The sequence below is a fragment of the Rissa tridactyla genome, chromosome 2 (assembly GCF_028500815.1).
Source record: "Rissa tridactyla isolate bRisTri1 chromosome 2, bRisTri1.patW.cur.20221130, whole genome shotgun sequence".
Lineage (NCBI taxonomy): Eukaryota > Metazoa > Chordata > Aves > Charadriiformes > Laridae > Rissa > Rissa tridactyla.
In genome coordinates, this window is record NC_071467.1 from 152,904,417 (window position 1) to 152,923,777 (window position 19,361).

The 19,361-nt window shown below is 38.9% G+C and overlaps 1 protein-coding gene across 14 annotated transcripts in view; it reads right to left on the reverse strand.

The window, feature by feature from the left end:
• Window positions 1–19,361, reverse strand: part of PARD3 (par-3 family cell polarity regulator) — a 466,403-nt gene that overhangs the window by 402,882 nt on the left and 44,160 nt on the right. For all 14 annotated transcript variants that reach the window (XM_054191470.1, XM_054191469.1, XM_054191468.1 and 11 more), the window contains exon 2: window positions 8,689–8,790. In XM_054191470.1, coding sequence (XP_054047445.1) covers window positions 8,689–8,790 — 102 coding nt within the window. The remainder of the gene's footprint in view (window positions 1–8,688; window positions 8,791–19,361) is intronic.

Here is a 19,361-nt window from a genome sequence, read left to right on the forward strand (position 1 = left end):
GTGTTACTAACATTAGGCACTGTGAGACCATCATCATTCCAACACTCTCTGTGGTTTTCACCAAAGTTTAGATTAAACAGACTCTTTCTCACAAATTGAGACCCTACTTAAATTACTGGTTCCCATGATTTACAAGCATCATCTTTTTGAAGGGTAAAAATAAGCAGATAACTCAGCATTATACATGCTTTTAAACGATGACTTCTCAAGAAAAAGATTCGTCCTCCAAAACTTCTTGAAGCATCTGCAGCATTTGATAAAAATCACAACTATTCTGATATATCATAAAAAATTAAGGTCAAGGAAAGTGTGAAAGCCTTTTGTAGATAACTACTCTTATGACATACTCTAATCACACTTATTTGCACAAAAATAAATATTAGCAATTAAGACTGACAAAAGCACAAATAAACTTTAAAAATCCATTAAAATTAATCTGACCTTGTATCAAATACCAGGTACAATCCTGATGTTTTCACTTTGATAAAAAACACCTAAAACAGGTGTAAGAAATGTAACAAGAATGAGCAGAGATAATGAATGGATTTCTGAAGGAGAGAAAGTAAATTATGAAGGAAACGGAAAAGGACAGAGATCCTTAAAATCTTCAAAGATACAGAAAAAGATCGGGATTATATTTATTCACAGTTCCCCTAAACATAAGAATGTGCAGCACTCAAAAAAATCAAATTTGAAAACAAAAGGTAGTATTTGCTTTGCTAATGTAAACTTTACATTCATTTGATGCCCCCAGATCTTGCACTGAAGCAGATGAAAGAATGATTCCTCAATGTCACCTCTGATTTTACAGTGACCTACAGTTTTCTTCTTCCATCCTCTTTTAAAGGCTGAGTCCTGGTCCATTTAGAGACTGCTGGTAGAGAAGCCTTTAATCTATACCTGGAATCAATGTTGGCATTTGCTCTGTGCTTTTGCTGTTTCTACAAAATCGCTTTTGGTTGTTTGGTTTGTGGCTGGAGGAAGCAGAAGGCTCCCCACCAGCATGTACAACAGCAAGATCCCACCACGTGTTGCCTTCTCTACCCTTCACTTCCCCACAGGGATCACTCTGGCATCTCCACGGCCACCTTGGAGATTGGCACAGTGACCCCTCTGGCATCTCCACAGCCACCGGCTGCCTTGCTGAACTGAACGGGAAGGTCTCAGCCCACTCATGTTGCCACCCCTCCCTCTTCTTACTTCTTCCTTCACACCTCAACCACTTCCAGCAGTGAAGTCCTCTGCCTTTCCTCCTCAGCTTTCACTCCTCTGGGTGAACTGACAATGCTCATAAAATAGCAGAAAAATATTCAGTTGTTTTTGCAAGGAGGAGTCTTCTGCCATTTTAGTGAATAAATCTGCTAAGAGACAGGGCCCAGAGTGCCAAAGCCTGCACGAGGTAAGTGGCAGGACGCGGATGACAACGTGGGGAGAGGCAGACACAAGGACAAGCTGCTGGAAGCCTTCTTAGATCTTATTATGTCTCAGAGCTGTACCTTACAGCATAAGCCAATGTTCCCAGAGGTCTATTACAAAATGAAAAACATTTTCCCAATGTACCAGCTAGCTCGGAACTCATTATTTTGTCCATTCAGCTAAAGGAGTCTCTCTCTGAAAGCACATCACATTTGCCAAAATGGCATTTCATCCACCGTGTTATTGTCTACTCCCTCTGTATCACGGGACGCTTCTGCAATCCTTCATAACCAGCATTTACCATGAACGTTCGGTTTCACACCCAATAATGGAATCTGTCGCTCCAGTATTCACACCCTCCTTCCCTTTTTTCAGAATAATTGCAAATATACTGAACAATAGATGCTCTATTGCTCTATGCTCCGTAAGACCCTCCCTCTTATGCCACGGCAAGTTTTTGAGGTTTTGACTGTACTAACCTAGTACATATTCATGCATGGGCCTACTATTGCTCAAGAGAACAGTTTTTACCAAATTATTCAATTTTCAGATCTACCTGCAGCTCTTCAGATCTCCACAGAAACTAATTTACGCATTTACAAATGTCCCTCCTCTCCTGCCTGGGAATTCTTAGTGCATTGATACAACTACTTCAGTAATACAGGAAAGGAATTGGGATATTGCAGTTTATCCTAAAAATAAACAAGAAATCATGAATGGAAATGCTGTCTTCACAGATCTAGAAAAAGTAAATGATTATGAGGTTAGTAATTTGGAGAACAGTGCCGAAAGAGATGAAAAACTAAGAGCTACAGAAGGGAGACAACACTTAGTTACATTTAATATCTCTTAGTGACTGGTAAATGCATGTATTTCAATATTAATAAAATTATGTCCAGTATTTCCTCACTTCCATGAGGTTCAGGCTCATCCATAAACACTGTGAAGTTAAAACTTAGTTTATTAGAAATACTAAAAGCATTTAAATCCATTCTTTGACAGGAGATCATATTTATATTTGGAGTATGTTATTTCCAAATATGTCTTCATTAAAGCGCATCTAGGAATAAAGACTACATAAAACTTTGATTTTCTACTTTAAATCCATCAGCAAGACGACCTAAGAATCATGTGGCCATCCCCGTAATAATGAGTCAATAGTGTTAAAGGAAGAAAACCTGTTTAAAACATAGACATTCTTTTTTAACCAAAGTTCTGACAAATTGGTAAATATCAAATTGTCAGTCTCTAAAAATGAAATTAAAATTAAAAAGACTGCAGAATGCTAGATGACATTAAAAGTTCATTGTTAAACTGAAGTTTTTGAATTTTTTAACAAAAAATAATCATGGAATTGTTGTACGAAGGGTTTCTTTCCCAGTATCAATACTTTCCCAAGCTCAGTGGCTCAAGTAGTTATTTTAAGCTGTTACAAGAAAAGAATGCCTTATGCTCAAAATGTGTTTTGCCAAGTCACTTATGAGCGACAACAATTTGTTTCAAGGTCATCCTGTTTTCCTGGGATACAGTGAAGGCAGTCACAGAACAAGAAGAGAGAAGCTGCATACCGTGGGAGAGATAATGACAGCAGTAGCTGAAATTTAATTTGATGGAACAGTTTTGAAGAAAAAGGAAGAGCATACCCATCCTGGTATTGTAAATACTAAGAATCATATTTTTGAGTAATTTTTCCGCATTTTTAGGTTTTGCTGTCGGATTTGCCGCACTGGACCTAGACATTCTGTCATTCACTCCAGTGTTTCAATCTGTTAATGGCAGAAACAAACTTCAGAAGTACAGCAAAAAGTTGTTGTTCTTCTCTGTTCATGGTTTTAGCGTTAAATTCTTAAGACGCAGACTCAAAGGGAACTCAAATGTAAATTCAGCTGTAAGTTTGTTTAAATGAGGCTGTGACACCCCCAAATTTAGAACAAACAACACTACTTTGAGTATTCTGATTATGTGCTGATGGAAATCTAAAGATAACAAGTTTATCTGTGCAACTTCCATCAAGTTCACAAGCTCTTTAACATTTTGAAGAGAATGAAGACACAGGAGTACCAGAATCTCATTCTTTCTGCCAGCATCACGTTATCACTGTTCAACACAGAATTTACTATAGAACTGGGGTCTTGCACAACTGTCCCTAAAAACAACAGTGACAGAACAAAATTCAATAGCAGTGAGATATTGTAATCACAGCTGTCCAGTCCCCAGCTAGCCTTTAACCTTAACATCATCATGCATTTGCTCAAAATACTTATTTTTGTGTTGGTTTCAAGTTAACTTTTGTTACAAACAAAATACAGTCATCCCTTCCAAACCCACATTTTGTGTATCATGTGCCTCTCTAACTCAACAGCGCTTTCCAAGAGGAAGTAAACAAAACAACAGTATTATTTAGAATTGACCATATGTTTAACACTAAAACCAAAAGTTCATTTCCTGTTCACTGTGCTGGGAAAAGCTCCTGCTATGTCTTCATATTACGTGAAGAGGCTGCTCAAAGACTTTCTCCCATCACACTAGAAGCAAGCGGGCATTAAATTCATAATAGTATTAACAGTGTTTCTGTAGGTCTCTAAAAGTGGATGCAAATGAACTGCAATTGATCTCACTGAATTTCAGCAGCAATTTGATTACTTGACATACCTAACTCTACATCACGAATGTTTACAAACTCCATGTCAGGACAGATCTACGAAATGAATCACAAACAGTATCCCACTCAGCAACTTCTTGTGCTTATTTCCAGGAGGTTCAAAATACGTCTAACCAACAGTAAGCACCAACGTCACGTCGATCTTACAGTGACCTGGGCTGGATACTAACACCACACACACAAACACTGCGGTAAGCATGAAACTTCACTCCAGACAATACCAAACCATATTCCTCTGGTTTTTCTCTCTGCACTCAGTGGGCGTAAGTATGAATTATGCAGCGTGAAGAGATGACTGAATACTTGAAAATGTTAAGTCAAGCAAGAAAACCCCCTCCCTTCATGTAGAGAACAAAACCCAGACTGTAACTCTAAGCATACACTAAAATACAGTGGTTATTTTTGAGAACTAGAGTGTTAAATTTATTAAGACAGTAATGAAGGAAATGGTAAAATGCCGATGCTTTTACATTCACAGGCTGCTAATCCCAAGCCACCAAAAACCTCATACATTTGGGCAAATTAATTTATGAATAACTGCCATTAGGTTCATATCCTACATTGTTTCAAACTAGCTCTATTTGCCAACTTTTCACCAAAACCAGTGGCTATTAATGGCAGATCCCTGTTGTTCTCTTGGGAAGGAAAGCCTCTATTTTTTCAGAAGTGCAGCTACACCAAACATAGACATTTTGATCTCCAAAGCTAAGCAACGGCCTAAGCACTACTGTGCAGGAAAAAATTACATAAAATTGCACAAGAAATAATTTTTTTTAAATTGTGCAAAATACAAGTGACTACTTCAGTGAGAATTCAACAGGGAGCAAGTTATATTTATGCACGTACTTTTAAAATGGGAGATTACACCACAATCTCCTGAATATTTTTTTTCCATGGATAAACAAGGGCCTATGAGATCCCTGAATAAGTACTCCCATTTTACACCCAAAGCATGAGGATCGCTGAAGTGTCTATGTGCTTTAGCCTGCCAGGAGAAAACCATGATTATTAAGGATGGTTGGGGGTTATTTTTGTTCAGTTGGTTGGGGTTTTTTGCTGTTGAGAATGTCTGCTTACTAAGAACTGAACTGAGGTCATCGAGTATGTTATCATCAAGCTGGAAACTTGTCAAGTTGACATATGGTTTTTGAGAACCTTCAAATGAAGGGCTACTTTTATAAGTAAAAGAAATCTAAACACATCAGTTTGTTAACCTATCTCTAAAATATTGTTCTAATCACTAAATTCACAAGAAACCTGTATTTTTAAAATAACGAAAATAGGTTATGCAGTTGACTAAAAGCAAGTTAAAAGGAATTATTTCTCCTTTATTTGGAGATATTCAAATATACTCAAAAATACTGGATATTCATCTGCCCAAGCTTTCCAAGGAGTTTCTCAAACAATACCAAACATGCTCATACTTTGGACTGGAACGGATGCCACTAGTTGAAAAGAGATTTTTCTTTCTTGTAGCCAAATATTTTTCAAAAACAATAAAGAGAAGACAATCCATTTGTATTCATGTATACAGAATGACAGATAAATATAAAAAACATTTGGATATTCCCATTGAAAACTATCTTTCCATAATAGAACCTGGGAAAAATTTGCACTTCAATAAATCACAACAAAGTTATCCAAGAAAAAGAATAGCCAAATAAGGATTTATTAATTTTTGTTTTCATACTGTTACTACCATTAATTGCATTAACAAAGTTTTCATTGGCAACTTCATGTGTAGTGAAATTGCGTAATATGAATGTCGAAGCTGCCTGCCAGTTAAGTTAGAATGCATTATGCACTTTCTAAATGAACTATGTTAAAGGGCTTAAGAAACACTGTTCCAGAAAGGAACAAACAGCTTAGCAAAATCAGTTTTTCCATGTAGTTTGTTTCATGTTTTTCTCTCTTTTTTTTTTAAGGGGGAACAACATCGAACATCACAAATTATTCCAGAGAGCAATCCTTACTCACCCATTCTGTTTTAGTAAGTTACAGAATCACAGAATGATAACTTACAAGAGAATACCAAAATATAGAGACTGAAGAAGCTAAATAAAGTCACCATACCATGCTGCATTTTAATGTGAAGGCCACCATCACAAAGATACTTGTCTTATTCCATTCAGAACAGCTGCTGTCTCTAGGGGTCTTTGTATTTGTTATAGGATAGAATATTTTCTCCATGGAGACAGTGGAATACGAGTAAATATACTCTTCGCATTACAGTTTTATTTTACTAATATAGTTGACTACTGCTCCCTAGAGTGATGAATTCATCAAGAGAACAAGCTAGTCCTTAGCTGCTTCACGTTTTGTATTGTGCTTATATGACACTCTACAAATAATTATGGCATAAAAGCAACAGAAAAAAGATAAAAATTACATTTATCTCTTTGGGCGTGATCCTTACATCTAAAGAACCGTGATAAGAGCAAACTGATTTTCAAAAGTACAGATGATAAGTAGTGAATAGCACAATGAACTTGTCTTCAAGAATGTAAAGAACTTCCTTGTGAAAATAAACACAAAGATATTAAGTGTTCAGTTTTGCAATATCCTAGATATTTTTGTCCCAATTAAAAGAAAAAAAAAAAAAGACAGACATAGGCTAATGCTTGATTTTGAGCCTAACTAATCCTACAGACCTCAATAATAATTTAAGTAAATGTTTAGACATCATCTGCTTCAATGCTTTTTAACAAGATACACTTAAGCGTATATACATAAAACATCACTAGCTGGAGATATATTCAGAACCTTGCATTAATGAGACCTACTTCAGGTTCTGCTAACACAGAACTAGTTGATACACTTGCTATGGAGGAAGCATCAAATGCAAAGCTAACAATACAAAACCAAGGGGAACCAGGAAGGTCAGGTGTAAAATATAAGATGGTAAACTGAAAAACAATGACCAATGACTGAAATGCTCGAAAAGAATCAAATGTCAAGTAGGAATGATTAATTCAAGGATATAAAGCAGTATAGCACAGTACATGTTCATATTGCACCTTCCTAATCAATGCTACAAGATCCCTCAAAAAAAAGGAAATTTAACTGACGAGTACTATCAGTAGAGACGTGCCAGATTCACAGAATCAGAGGATACAAGCTTGGCAAATGAAGAAATAAATACTACTAATTACTAGGTATCTTGTCCATCTATACAAAAAAACAATATTGTAATAATGACTTAGCCTGTTTGAGTTGCAGTCAGAGTTTTTCATCTATTAGTCACACGCATAAAAACACCCACGGAGTTTCACTGTGAGGAATTACCCCACTTGAAGGCGGCAAGCCAAGGTCACAGCCAAAGAATGAGGTCTTGAAGTCACCAGAATTCAAACTTCTCCTTCTGAAGGGAGGGACACGTGAGAAGCTAAGTAGTGCATGATTCAAAAAAGTCTTTCTTTTTTTTAAAAAATATATATAGTGACAACTTGCACCAGCCTCCTTGAGACCTATAAGCAAAAGATAAACTAATCATGCAGCTGAGCACTTCAATATGAGATAACTAGAGGTTTTAATTAGCTTTTCCTGAAATCTTAGCCGGGCACTATTTTTATGGAAGAAATTCCTGAAAACTCAGCACTGTTATTCTATACAGCTTGAGTAATCCCAATATTTCAGACAGCGAGGAGTCTCCCTGTCCCAAGACTCCTCACATAATTTTTCTTTATAAAGTTCCAGTTGAAATAACCATGTCAATTAAATTTTGTCACAAGAAATAACTGCAGGCAAAGTATTTATTTCTGAAAAATAAGCCTAAGAGTCATCATTTGGCCAGTTTTCAAGGAGCCTTCAGAGCGCCTGTTGCTTCCAACAGCGGCAATTAAGGATCCCGTCTGTGAAGGAGCAGGGTCCTGAAACACACTTCCAGGCTGAAGGCTGTATCGGGCTGAGACGCTCTCAAGAGCTTCGAAAAACACACCAGGCTTTGCAGAGAAAAGTGCCGTATTTAAGTACGACTTTACAGTTTGCCACAGTGTTTCCCACCTTACCCTTTTTGAACATGTAATTCAAAGACGTATCTATAACCTCAAACAAACGGCCAATAACCAAAAACCTCTTAGCTGACTGTGATCTAAATCTCTACGTAAAAAAAAAAAAAAAAAAAAAAAAAAAAAAAGAGTAAAAGGACTCAAGACCCAGCAGCGTATAATTATTTTCTCAAGTTCTGTGTAACCAGCAATTCCTCCCAAAAAGTTTTTTGAAAAACAATCCACCAACCCTCCACAGTTTAAAAATAGCATGTATTTTTCACATATTCAACACGAAGCTAAAATCTTAACTTACAGATTCAATTTCTTTCCACTGTATGAGGTGGGTTGTTTTTTTTTTATTTATTCTTGCAGCCTTCTACTCTTACTCGAATTTTTGAAGAACAAAAAAGGATGGAAAACCCAGGATTTCAATAGAAGATTTCCTGTACTTTTTGAAAAATAGAATGGTAACAGACTTCTCCCATTTGTTAAGCAAACTATAGGAAAAAAAATAAAACCTTTGTATTGACCCCCACTTTTGCACAAGCGCAGGAAACACAGAACGCTGATATGGCAACACACAGTGCACACTGAGCGGCTTTCATTGCTGTTTGTACTTACACGGTCTTTGTCATCAGCTACATCACAAAGAATGTCATCGAGATCTAGGATCCCCCCATCCCCGTGCTCCAGCCGGTGTACTTGTATCCAGTAGTTTGGATCCTGCATAAAAGGAGAAGAAAATAATATCAGGTATCCCATACCAACAGAAAAAGGTCATTCCACCATACAGTTAACATCACAGTCCTGTAAAAGCTTCACATTAAAATATCCATTTCGGTCATATTCCTGTAAATAAATGTAAATTGAAATGTAAAGCCAAAGTTCTTTTTTTAAATTGTCCTAGATTAGATACATACTCTTCCCACTTTTATCAGTTCTGTATGAGTCACCATCCTGTCACTGACATGTAGGGGAACAGCACTCCCCGTGTTACTGAATATACACACTATATAAAAGGAAAATACATTATCCTCCAAATAAAAGTATCTCAGTGGTCAACAGCCACAAAATGTTACAGGACAGCTGTTAAGTGGTTTGGTTTTTTTTACAGGACAGCTATAAAGGGTACAAACCAATATTTAAATTATATCAGAAGGCTTTCTACTCGTGCTTTGGTAGAGTTGGCAGATGGGATATCTAAGTCTTATACGAATAGCACTTTCCACATTTTAATTAAAAGAAGATACATATACACAGACATACATACCAACACATATATATGTGTATATATATGCATATATATGTGTGTGTGGTTTTGTGTGTGTACACGTGTCTACCAGTAACTGGGAAGACTGGCTTTATAGCCTTCATTATTACTTTTGATACAAAAAGAAACCATAATTGATAGAATAAGGTTGCATCCACAAAGTGTCTTCCGACATATTGCTACATGACCCGAGTGCTGTTTAGTACTCAACGTGCTATTCTTAAAAGGTTTGTCTTCTAAGAGGGGAAAGTTGTACTATAAACACATAACCTGAACATGATACATAATCTTTTCTTGCTTCTCAAATACTCCCCCACAACAGTGCCAATGCCCCGGGCTGTTGTTAAGTGTCTAGCAGTAAGAGAGCTTCCTTGCTTTTCACTGAGCGGGCACGACTGCAGAAAGTGACTAATTTGAGGACCTTCAAACTTGCAACACCTTGCAAAGTGCCTGACTTCCTAAAAATAGCAATTAGCATACAAGTCTTTTCAGGTATCAGTGTCTAGAAGTGAAAGATAAAAATTAAAAAAAATATAAAAGAGGGCCCAAAAACAAACTCAAACCAAACAAAAAAAACCAAACCCACCCAAACAAACTCAAAGGGAAACGCCAGAAAATCCCCACCAAAAAAAACCCTCCACCCTTGGAACAGGAGAAGAAATGGGACCACCAGAATTCCTCTAAATCCCTATACGGTTTTAAATCTTGAGAGGACATGCTGCATGAACTCTTGGGCAGCATGCTGCATGAAAGAAAATCAAGGGATATTCATTTTGGTTTTACTATCCTAGAACTCTGGTTATTTGCATGTGACATAAATGCATAGGTCAAAGATTTTGGAGAAATCTGATAACCACGAAGCTTACTTCATAGTTTGTATAAGTACATCCACCTTAAATACTGCTGTAAATCATCATCAGATGATCAGATATCAGAATTACATTTTACAGCCATTAGGCTAGTCATTTCAGAAATTAAATTAGAGATTTTTTCTCTAATTTCTCTAAGTATTAAATATTATTACATTTTTTCTAAGCAAGTATTTATTATATAATTAACCGATTTTCCTATTATATGGCTTTTCCTCAAACTGCACTTACTGTTGTAGCACAGTATAGGAGATAATTCAGCATCCTTTTTTTAAAAAAAATCAGGAAGAATTAAAAATAGGACTATCTTATTCACACTGTCATGCACACAGAGGTGCAGACATAGCTATATATTCTAGAAGGTTACTCTGTAAAAAGGTATGTAATGCAAATACTAGGATAAACTTTTTGTGAAGTTTGAATACTCCACTGACACACAGACGGGGCTGGAAAAAGCATCCTGTGTAAACCAGAAATCCTTCCAAGTTCCTTAACAAACAAGTTCTAAAGGGAAGCCTGCTGAAGAGGTGCCTTTGTAAACTCTGCTTTTAACCTAAAAGGAAAACGGATCCTTACTCATCCGCGAGCCCATTACAAAAACCTCCTCTGCCTCTCACATCTACATCAGAGACTGAAACACAGTTGGGAAAACTCAGGCTTTGAAGACACAACCAAACTGACATGCTAGAAAGCATCTTGCACTCCTAAAGGACTGGACTCAGGTTTCTTCTGCTAATCGCTCCATCTCAAAGCCAAGTCCGAACTGAACCATGAGCCAGGCTTCACTGCAAAATCAGAAACGGAATAACTGCTTCGGGCTTTAAGAGAATCTGATCCCTCATGTCACACACTTCACCATTTCTGTTTTCATCACTTAATCTTCTTACTGAAGAATGGAAACATTAAAACTAGATAATCGCAATACTGGCTCAGTGACTTGACTACTTCCATCAACACAAACTGCACCCAAACTGAAACTACAACTTCCATACTCCCATATCCTTATGTTTTTTCCTTCCCACCACAAGTATTTCCCACCTCCAAGGCAAATGTAGGAAAACACGCATGATTACAGAATCAATAGTAGAATTGCCCACATCTAAAGCACTATTGTGCTATTTCAGTATGTACAATCTACATCAAAAATAGCTTTGATACATAAGCTGCATCGCTTTTGCTAATTAGTTCCTTTAAAAGTTTCTTGATATTGCATAAGAAGTTGTAGATAGACTTCATTTTTCCTCCATCACCTATTCGTTGTGCCATAGCCTGAACTGCTCTGGTCGCTTTTCCTGTCAGACAAGATCCTGATACAAAACAATACATTAGCAAGACCAGACAAGAAATATATAAAACTAGTTTGGCAAGAATTTACTCTAGCAGGATTTGGTAAGTAAATATGAAATAACAACGAAACTTCTCATTAAAGCCCTCTCCAAACTTCACCGAGCAGTCTTCCTCTTGAGGCCCTTTTACTCTATTAAAGGTTTCACATAAATCAAGGTTTTTGTGGGGGAGGCTTGGGAGGGAAGAGAGGACTAGGGAGGAGGGGAGTACTTAGATTTTGTAGGGATTAGTTGCACCATACTAAAAAAAAAAAAAACAAACCAAAAACAAACAGACACACACCAATGGAAACAAGATGGAAACACCCAAACTGCATGCATAAATGTTCACATTTAAATTCCTAATCTGTGTTCTGTCTACAATGAACATACGTTGTATAAGAGTCAGCTTGTATGCGCTGTTTGATAAATACAAAAGAAACTGCACCAAACTTAACACCAATTTGAATTCAACTTAACACTAATCTGAAGTACCACTACATCAATGTTACAAGGGTAACCATCTTCACAGCTCGGTCAGGTCGTACTTTTCCATCACAACCAGTGAACAGAAATTCGTAATTCCCTATGCAATTGCAGTAATACAGTCTTCAAGCATTTTCTGAAGCAGCCAAAAATACTGTTTTGGCTTGGACCAGTTCCTGAGTCATACAAGGGAAATCGGTAATTACCAGAGTTTACTGGAGTTTACACAACTTCATGTGTGGAGTAAACTGGTCCAATCGCTCCTTCAGGACACCCAAAAGACCTTCGGGATCACCTTCTCCTGGTGGCAGAACAGGGCTCTCAAGTGAGATCTCCCAAACGAGGGACGGTCTCCAACACTAACCCACCAAGAGATGGTCTGCCCAGGGCATGCGCAACGGGGTCCTTACACAAGTGAAACGGAAAATGTCTGCTAGTTATAAAACAACAAAAGTGCAAAATATATTGAGTCTATAAAAGTCAGTTTCTCCAAATATGAAAAAAAATACTAAACAAAAAATTAAAAATTTCTCGGAGGCTTTTCAAGAAACCTCCTTCAGAGTTGTTCTGGTTTAGGCAACATCCCAGAGTCAGACACTTTGCTGTTGTTTCAAAATTTGACTTTCTATGTTAGAATCAGATTTTCACATTTTGTCAACAGAACAAAGCCACATTTATATCCTCTCACTGTTATCATTGTGCAAAAGGGTACCGCACTCTCCAAATCAGCAATGCATTTAGAGATATAAAAACACGCTTTGATAGAAAACTCATTAGCTAACAGTGCTCCACCAATGTGTAAATTAGCAATGTGCAATTATTTTGTAAAAGCTGTAAAGATTCCTTTGTCACCAGTTCATGCAGAAGAACTAGCAAGTTCACTTCATTGAATACAAGGATAGAAGTAATGCTAAACCTGATTTATAATAGCTTCATTTAAATATTGCATCACTCAGCTCAAGTCTAAGCAAGTCAGATCTCCTGTTTCCTGTGTACACCCATTTAACTATTCTACTTGACTATGATTATAAAGGTACTTATAATTTAAACTCTTGAGCACTACATTTTCTGCTCCAAAGTCCTCTATAATGGAAGATAAATATTTGCTAAGTGAACACCAGCACTGAGAATGGAAGCAAGGGCACATTACAAAGGCAGTAAGAATGCAGCCATTCATATTCTGTTTATTCCATACAACATGACTTCTAAAAAGCACAAAGGAAAAACTGAGAAAACCATTCCTTTAAGTAATATCATTCAATATTCTGTAGCTAACATTTTTATGTTCCCACATAATGGAAACAAGGACCTTATGTGGAAAACAATACCTAGAATTAGGAATGGAAAACGCAATGTGTTCTTATTAAATAGCATGGGAAGATTTCTTACCCTTAAGTTCCAAATAGGTGTCTTGGTTTTTGTAAATGTACCGTTTCCAAAAACTGATTGAAGTGTTTAACATAAAAAGTTACAATAAATAAGATTATTCTTGGAAATACTTTGCGCATGTTGCACAAGAAGCAAGCACCACAAACTTCTTCATCGGATGTAGCTATCTATTTAAGACAAAGCAGAGAATCAGGCTCCTATGAAGCCCACCTTACGATGCTCCGTGTCTACAAATTCTGCCCACCCCAGGGACCGAGTCTCACCTGCCCACCAGGAGGATGTCCCCAGGCATCAAAAAGACTGCTTTGTCTGCGCGGCTACAGTTACACAGCTGGGGGTGGGATGTTGGGGGGGTGATTCCTTGTACCCACCCAGAAAGCAGTACCGGGGGCCAGGGCGTTGACAGCAAGCGCTCCCCCCGAGGTGTCCACACTTCTTACCTTCCCCCATAACAACCCAGGTTTCCCAACCGCAGCTTTCGGCTGGGTGCAGACCAACTGCAGTTGCCACTACAATTCATTACACATCTTGAAATTCAGTAAACCTGATTTTTCTTCCCCACACTCCCCTGTATTTTCTAATCTGTTCAGGCCAAAGTAGGAAGAGTATTTCTTACCACTCGTCTGGGGAAATGGATTGGCTTTGCCAAGCTGAGCTCACTGAGGCTCCCTGTGCCTATCGGAGATCAGCTTTCTAAAACTGAAATGATTTAAATTTAGATACAGTTTATAGCTTTTTGCTTTAGCATCTTTTCCAGTACATAGATCCTTAAATGATTTTTAAAAAACACTGTCAAGTGGACAGTCACGCACAGGTATTTCAGCATAACTCTCAATGGAAAATGGACTCCCACCAGGACGACTGAAAGCGCAGAAGGAGATCCAAGCGTGTCAATAAAACTTCACACGTATTAAGTGAGGAAATAAAGGGAAATTAAGTACATATTTTTAGTTTCTGCTTAAAAACATCTGAAATTTAAGATTACATGGCCCTGTGTGTGGCTGTCTTCACTGCTTTGAGTATTTTGAGAACAGATAAAGCCTTTGTGGCAAAAAAAAGCACACACAGATCAAAACCAACTAAATCATCAGGCTGGGGTGTGTACCAGACTTGTTCAGCAGCATATGGCACTTGGGCGTGTTAACACAAGCTGCAAGGAAAATAATGGTTAATAAAAAACTAATATATCTGAAAATTTGCCAGTGAATTCATTCATTTCCCTGTCTAGCTCTGTGCTGCAGGAGGAACCGTCAAAACAAGCAGCCAGGTGCCAAAGGGAAGCCACGAACGCTGGCAGTGTCAGCTGGATTCCAGTTACGTTCCGCAGCCCGACACGCCAGCAAGAACAAGTCCCTGGGTCTGAATTGCATCTCCTTCCCATCGCCTGTCTCCTCGGATTCCAGGCACAAAGACCTGCTGTGTGACACCCGACAGCAGCCACAGGGGAAAATGGGCTTCAGAGACCATCACGCTCTCTAAGGTTCACTGATATGGCACCTCGGACAGTTGGCAGCAATGGTACAACTTAAGTACATTCACTGTCTCTGCAAGGGCACAAGCCGACAAAATACTTAACATTAACGAAAGCAGACCCCAGAAACCAACTGATATCTGTAGCAACTCTTAAGTTACCAGGTGATGAGCTGAAGGGACAGTTACCTTTTCCATTTCTGACCACACTCCATCTGCAATTACTCCCCTCACACAGATTTTTGAGCATGTTTACTCCACCTTGTCCCATGAAGTCAAGAAAAACAAGGCTACAGAGGACTACAGAAAATAGCTGAACACTGTAAAGTAGAAAATAAGCCTCCTGCTTTTCATCTTTTTGTTTCTTGACCTGTAAAACTGCTTTTTGGACTGGCGATGTATCATTGTAAAGTTAATTTCTCGGTATTTTGTGTTACCGAGAAATAGGGATACACACCCAGGAAGGTTACAAATCCTGCCTTTAGAAGGGGGTTTGGTCAGGGATTCAATTTTTTCAAACATGTAAGTATATATACAATGTCTTCAACCAAGAGGTATATACTGATCCCAGATATGAACTAGTCGTGAAAAAGAGAAAAACATGCAAGTCTGATCACTGAAGCATCTTGTTCCATTTTTACATTCACCAATACCTTCCCAGCCTCGCTAAAAGGGCTGTAACTTAGCAGAAATCCATCCAAGACAAAAATCTGAACATCTGGCCAATATCACTCTTCCCGAGACACTGAAATGTTGGAAAGGTTGTTTCCAAAGTGGAAAGCAATGTTAGCTCTTGCATGCATCCTGCATGTCCACTTTCAAAAATAACAGTGATTTATTTTAAAATGTATCACATTACACTATCCGTTTCAGTCCTCAGCATAGAAGTTTGATAGCCAAAAAACCATGAGCTGATTATTAGTCCACTTCAGCAATTAAATGTCTCCTAAAACCCACTAAATTAAAATAATATGGTCAGTAAACCATTGGAACACTACTACTTATGGAGTTGTGCTGCATTACTACCAGTGCACAAAAAAGCATCAAGGAACTACTGGATCTTGCTTTAAACAGCAAATGGTTGATGTTAAAAAATGGTGAATTTACTTTGGCAGTTAACCACGATGCAGTATGCATAAACTTTCAAAAAAAAAAAAAAAAAAATCCCTTCTCTTCTGAAAAGAAATTATGATTTCCTAAATCCATAATGAAAGTAGTCTGAGAAGTAATACAGCATTCCTGGTTTCCTACCTTAAAATTTTCTGGGCAAAATACTGTGTCTTCAGATACCTAAATTCTTCCTATTAACAGATTATTTCTATGTATCAAGGAAATCTGGATTTTCTTTATTTTATTTTTTTAAACTCATCCACTTTACCTAGAAGCAATCTATACCAATCCATGAGAAATGATATCACTAATTAATTTACATCAACTTTCCGATGTGCTCATGCTTCCAATACCTATTAAACCACACATCATCTCCACATGCCCCAATAACCTAACACCAGGGAATAATTCAGGTAGGAAAGGACCCCAGGACATCCCAGAACTGGATGTGGACTGACGCATGCTGAGCAGAGGGGGATGATCCCTTCCTCCGTCTCCTGGCCATGCCCTGCTGACCTGGTGGCCTCTGCCCACTAGCTGCCCCCATACCCAAGGCAGCTCCAGCCCCAGCCTGTGCCACTGCACGGGGCTCCTCCTTCCCCAGTGCAGGACTTGGCACGGGACCTGGCTACATTTCACATGGCTCCTGGTGGTCTATTCCAAAAAGGGCATGTAGCGATAGGACAAGGGGCAATGGTTTTAAACTATAGCAGGGCAGGTTTAGATTAGACATTAGGAAGAAGTTCTTTACAATGAGGGTGGTGAAACACTGGAAGAGGTTGCCCGGAGAGGTGGTGGAGGCCCCATCCCTGGAGACATTCAAGGCCAGGCTGGATGAGGCTCTGAGCAACCTGATCTAGTTAAAGATGTCCCTGCTTACTGCAGGGGGGTTGGACTAGATGGCCTTTAAAGGTCCCTTCCAACCCAACACATTCTATGATTCTATGAAAACATTGCTCCTTGTCAAAACTGATGACTTTAGTGACATTTCCCCACAGCACACAGCCCGATAACCACTAGGAGGTGCCACCACCAAAGGGCAGCTCCAGGCTCCTGAGCACCCCAGTGCCTACACCCCAGCTCTACAATTAGCGTCAAGTCAGGCACCCGCAACAAAAGAAAAGTTAATTTGCGCTGCCACTAGCATGCGTGTGGCAACCAACTTTGAGAATTAATAAATGAAGGATAAAGCTTTATATTTGGCATTGAAAGATTAACACATTTTTACCATGACTACTGTTTGTTTATGCTGTGCGCAATTAAGTTCTGTTTGATAGGGGGAAAAAAATATTTGAGAAAAACACATTGAGTGGAACGACACTGTATCCCTAAAATCCCTCATAACTACGCTGTGAGCACAGAATAACACTGTCCTGCCCAAACTGCAAAATAAAACTTTTTACATGGGATTTATTCCTCTGTAGGAAAATCCTTGACCTCTATCCAAGCACTCCCACAAACTCCCAGTGTACTAAATCCACAAGTAAGGTAAGAAAAATGTGTCCTTCTCAGAGTATTTTGCTGCAACACAGAGATTACTCCATAAAAATGCATTTAAATACAACAAATAACACAACAAAAGTTTATCGATTACAATTTGTAATTATCAGTATTAACTCCAGATGACAGAGATGAATTACAGTAATCAAGTTAAGGGCTCATGAATATGTAAGTGAAATGCACTGGGTATAATGGTGCACAATCTTCTATGCAGGGACACCAAAATTTGGGCAATGATGCTGAAGAAATGAAGAACATCTTTGGATTACAGCTTGTCAATTGAACCATGAGTGAATTTGATGAAAGAGAGAAGTGCTTTCCTGTTTCTTCCAGGAGCTTATCTCTTACCTCCACCCATCATTACAGCATCGCTTCGATTTAAGTGTTCATTGCTTTTTTCAGCCACTATGATAGCTCTTCAAATTCAGTACTACATTTAGACTTGAATAATGGATTTAACTGGAATAATCATCCACTCGTGTGTGTATGTATACACACATATATGTTGTAGTCTGACATGTGTGTGATTGTTCTATATTGATTAAACACAAAAAATTGCAAGTCTGGGAAAGTATTTAAGAGGAAGATTTAGCAGAGTATAAGTACAGTGATCTACCCTAATGACATCCAACGTGAGATCAGGAGACTAATTTATTTCAGACATAAGATTTCCATTTGGGGGCCACTAATATCAAGCACCATGAAAGAAGGAAACAACCAATTTTGATATATGCTCCCAAGTGGGCACAGTCAATTAATCTTGTAGTATGTGAACTCTAAACAATGATTAATATATAGGGAGAGTTGCAAAAACATCATTATATACAGTGCCTCACATTTCCGACACCCTGTAAACTATGAAATTAATAAAAAATATGAAATGCCACTTTCTGTTCTGATGACTGTGTTACTCCTCTGGGAGCTTCAAAGTCAAGGCTTGGTGAGGGGGACTTTGCCATATAAACAGCTTTGCTGAACCACGTGCAAGGAACGCACAATTTATGTAAATCAGGTCAGCGATGATATCTTCCGTTTCTGATAGGATTTAGAGTTTTAGCATCCCAGACACCTTACTCTCCCCTGCCACCCAGACAGACATGCACAGGGGCACCCAGGAGCTCTCCCTGCCTCCCATGCAGTTGCTGTAAGTGGGGTGCATGTGGGAAGAGGTCCCCCACGCTCCCAGCACCGCAGCATCGCAGCACACAAGAGCAGCAGATTGTCTGGGCGCCGCATGGTGCTTACAGAGTCATTCCCCATCTAGTTTATGGGAGAAGCAATGTGCCCCAGAATCACAGAATGGTAGGGTTGGAAGGGACCTCTGGACTCCTCCCAGCTTTGCGTCATCAGCAAACTTGCTGAGGGCGCGCTCTACCCCTTCATCCAGGTCATTGATGAATATACTGAAGAGGACTGGACCCAGTACTGACCCCTGGGGAGCACCACTCGTCACTGACCTCCAACTAGACTCTGTGCCCCTCATCACGACCCCCTGAGCTCTGTCTTTCAACCAGTTTTCTATCTATCCCACTGTCCATTCATCTAGCCCACTCTTCCTAAGCTTCCCTATGAGGATGCTGTGGGAGACTGTGTCGAACGCCTTGCTGAAGTCAAGGTAGACAACATCCACTGCCCTCCCCTCATCTATCCATCCAGTCATGCCATCATAGAAGGCTATCAGATTAGTCAGACATGATTTCCACTTGGTGAATCCATGTTGAGTACTTCTGATAGGTTTCTTTTCCTCCACATGCCTAGAGATGACGCCCAGAACAAGCTGTTCCATCATCTTTGCAGGGATGGAGGTGAGGCTGACCAGCCTCTAGTTCCCCAGCTCCTTCCTCTTGCCTTTTTTGAAGACTGGAGTGACACTGG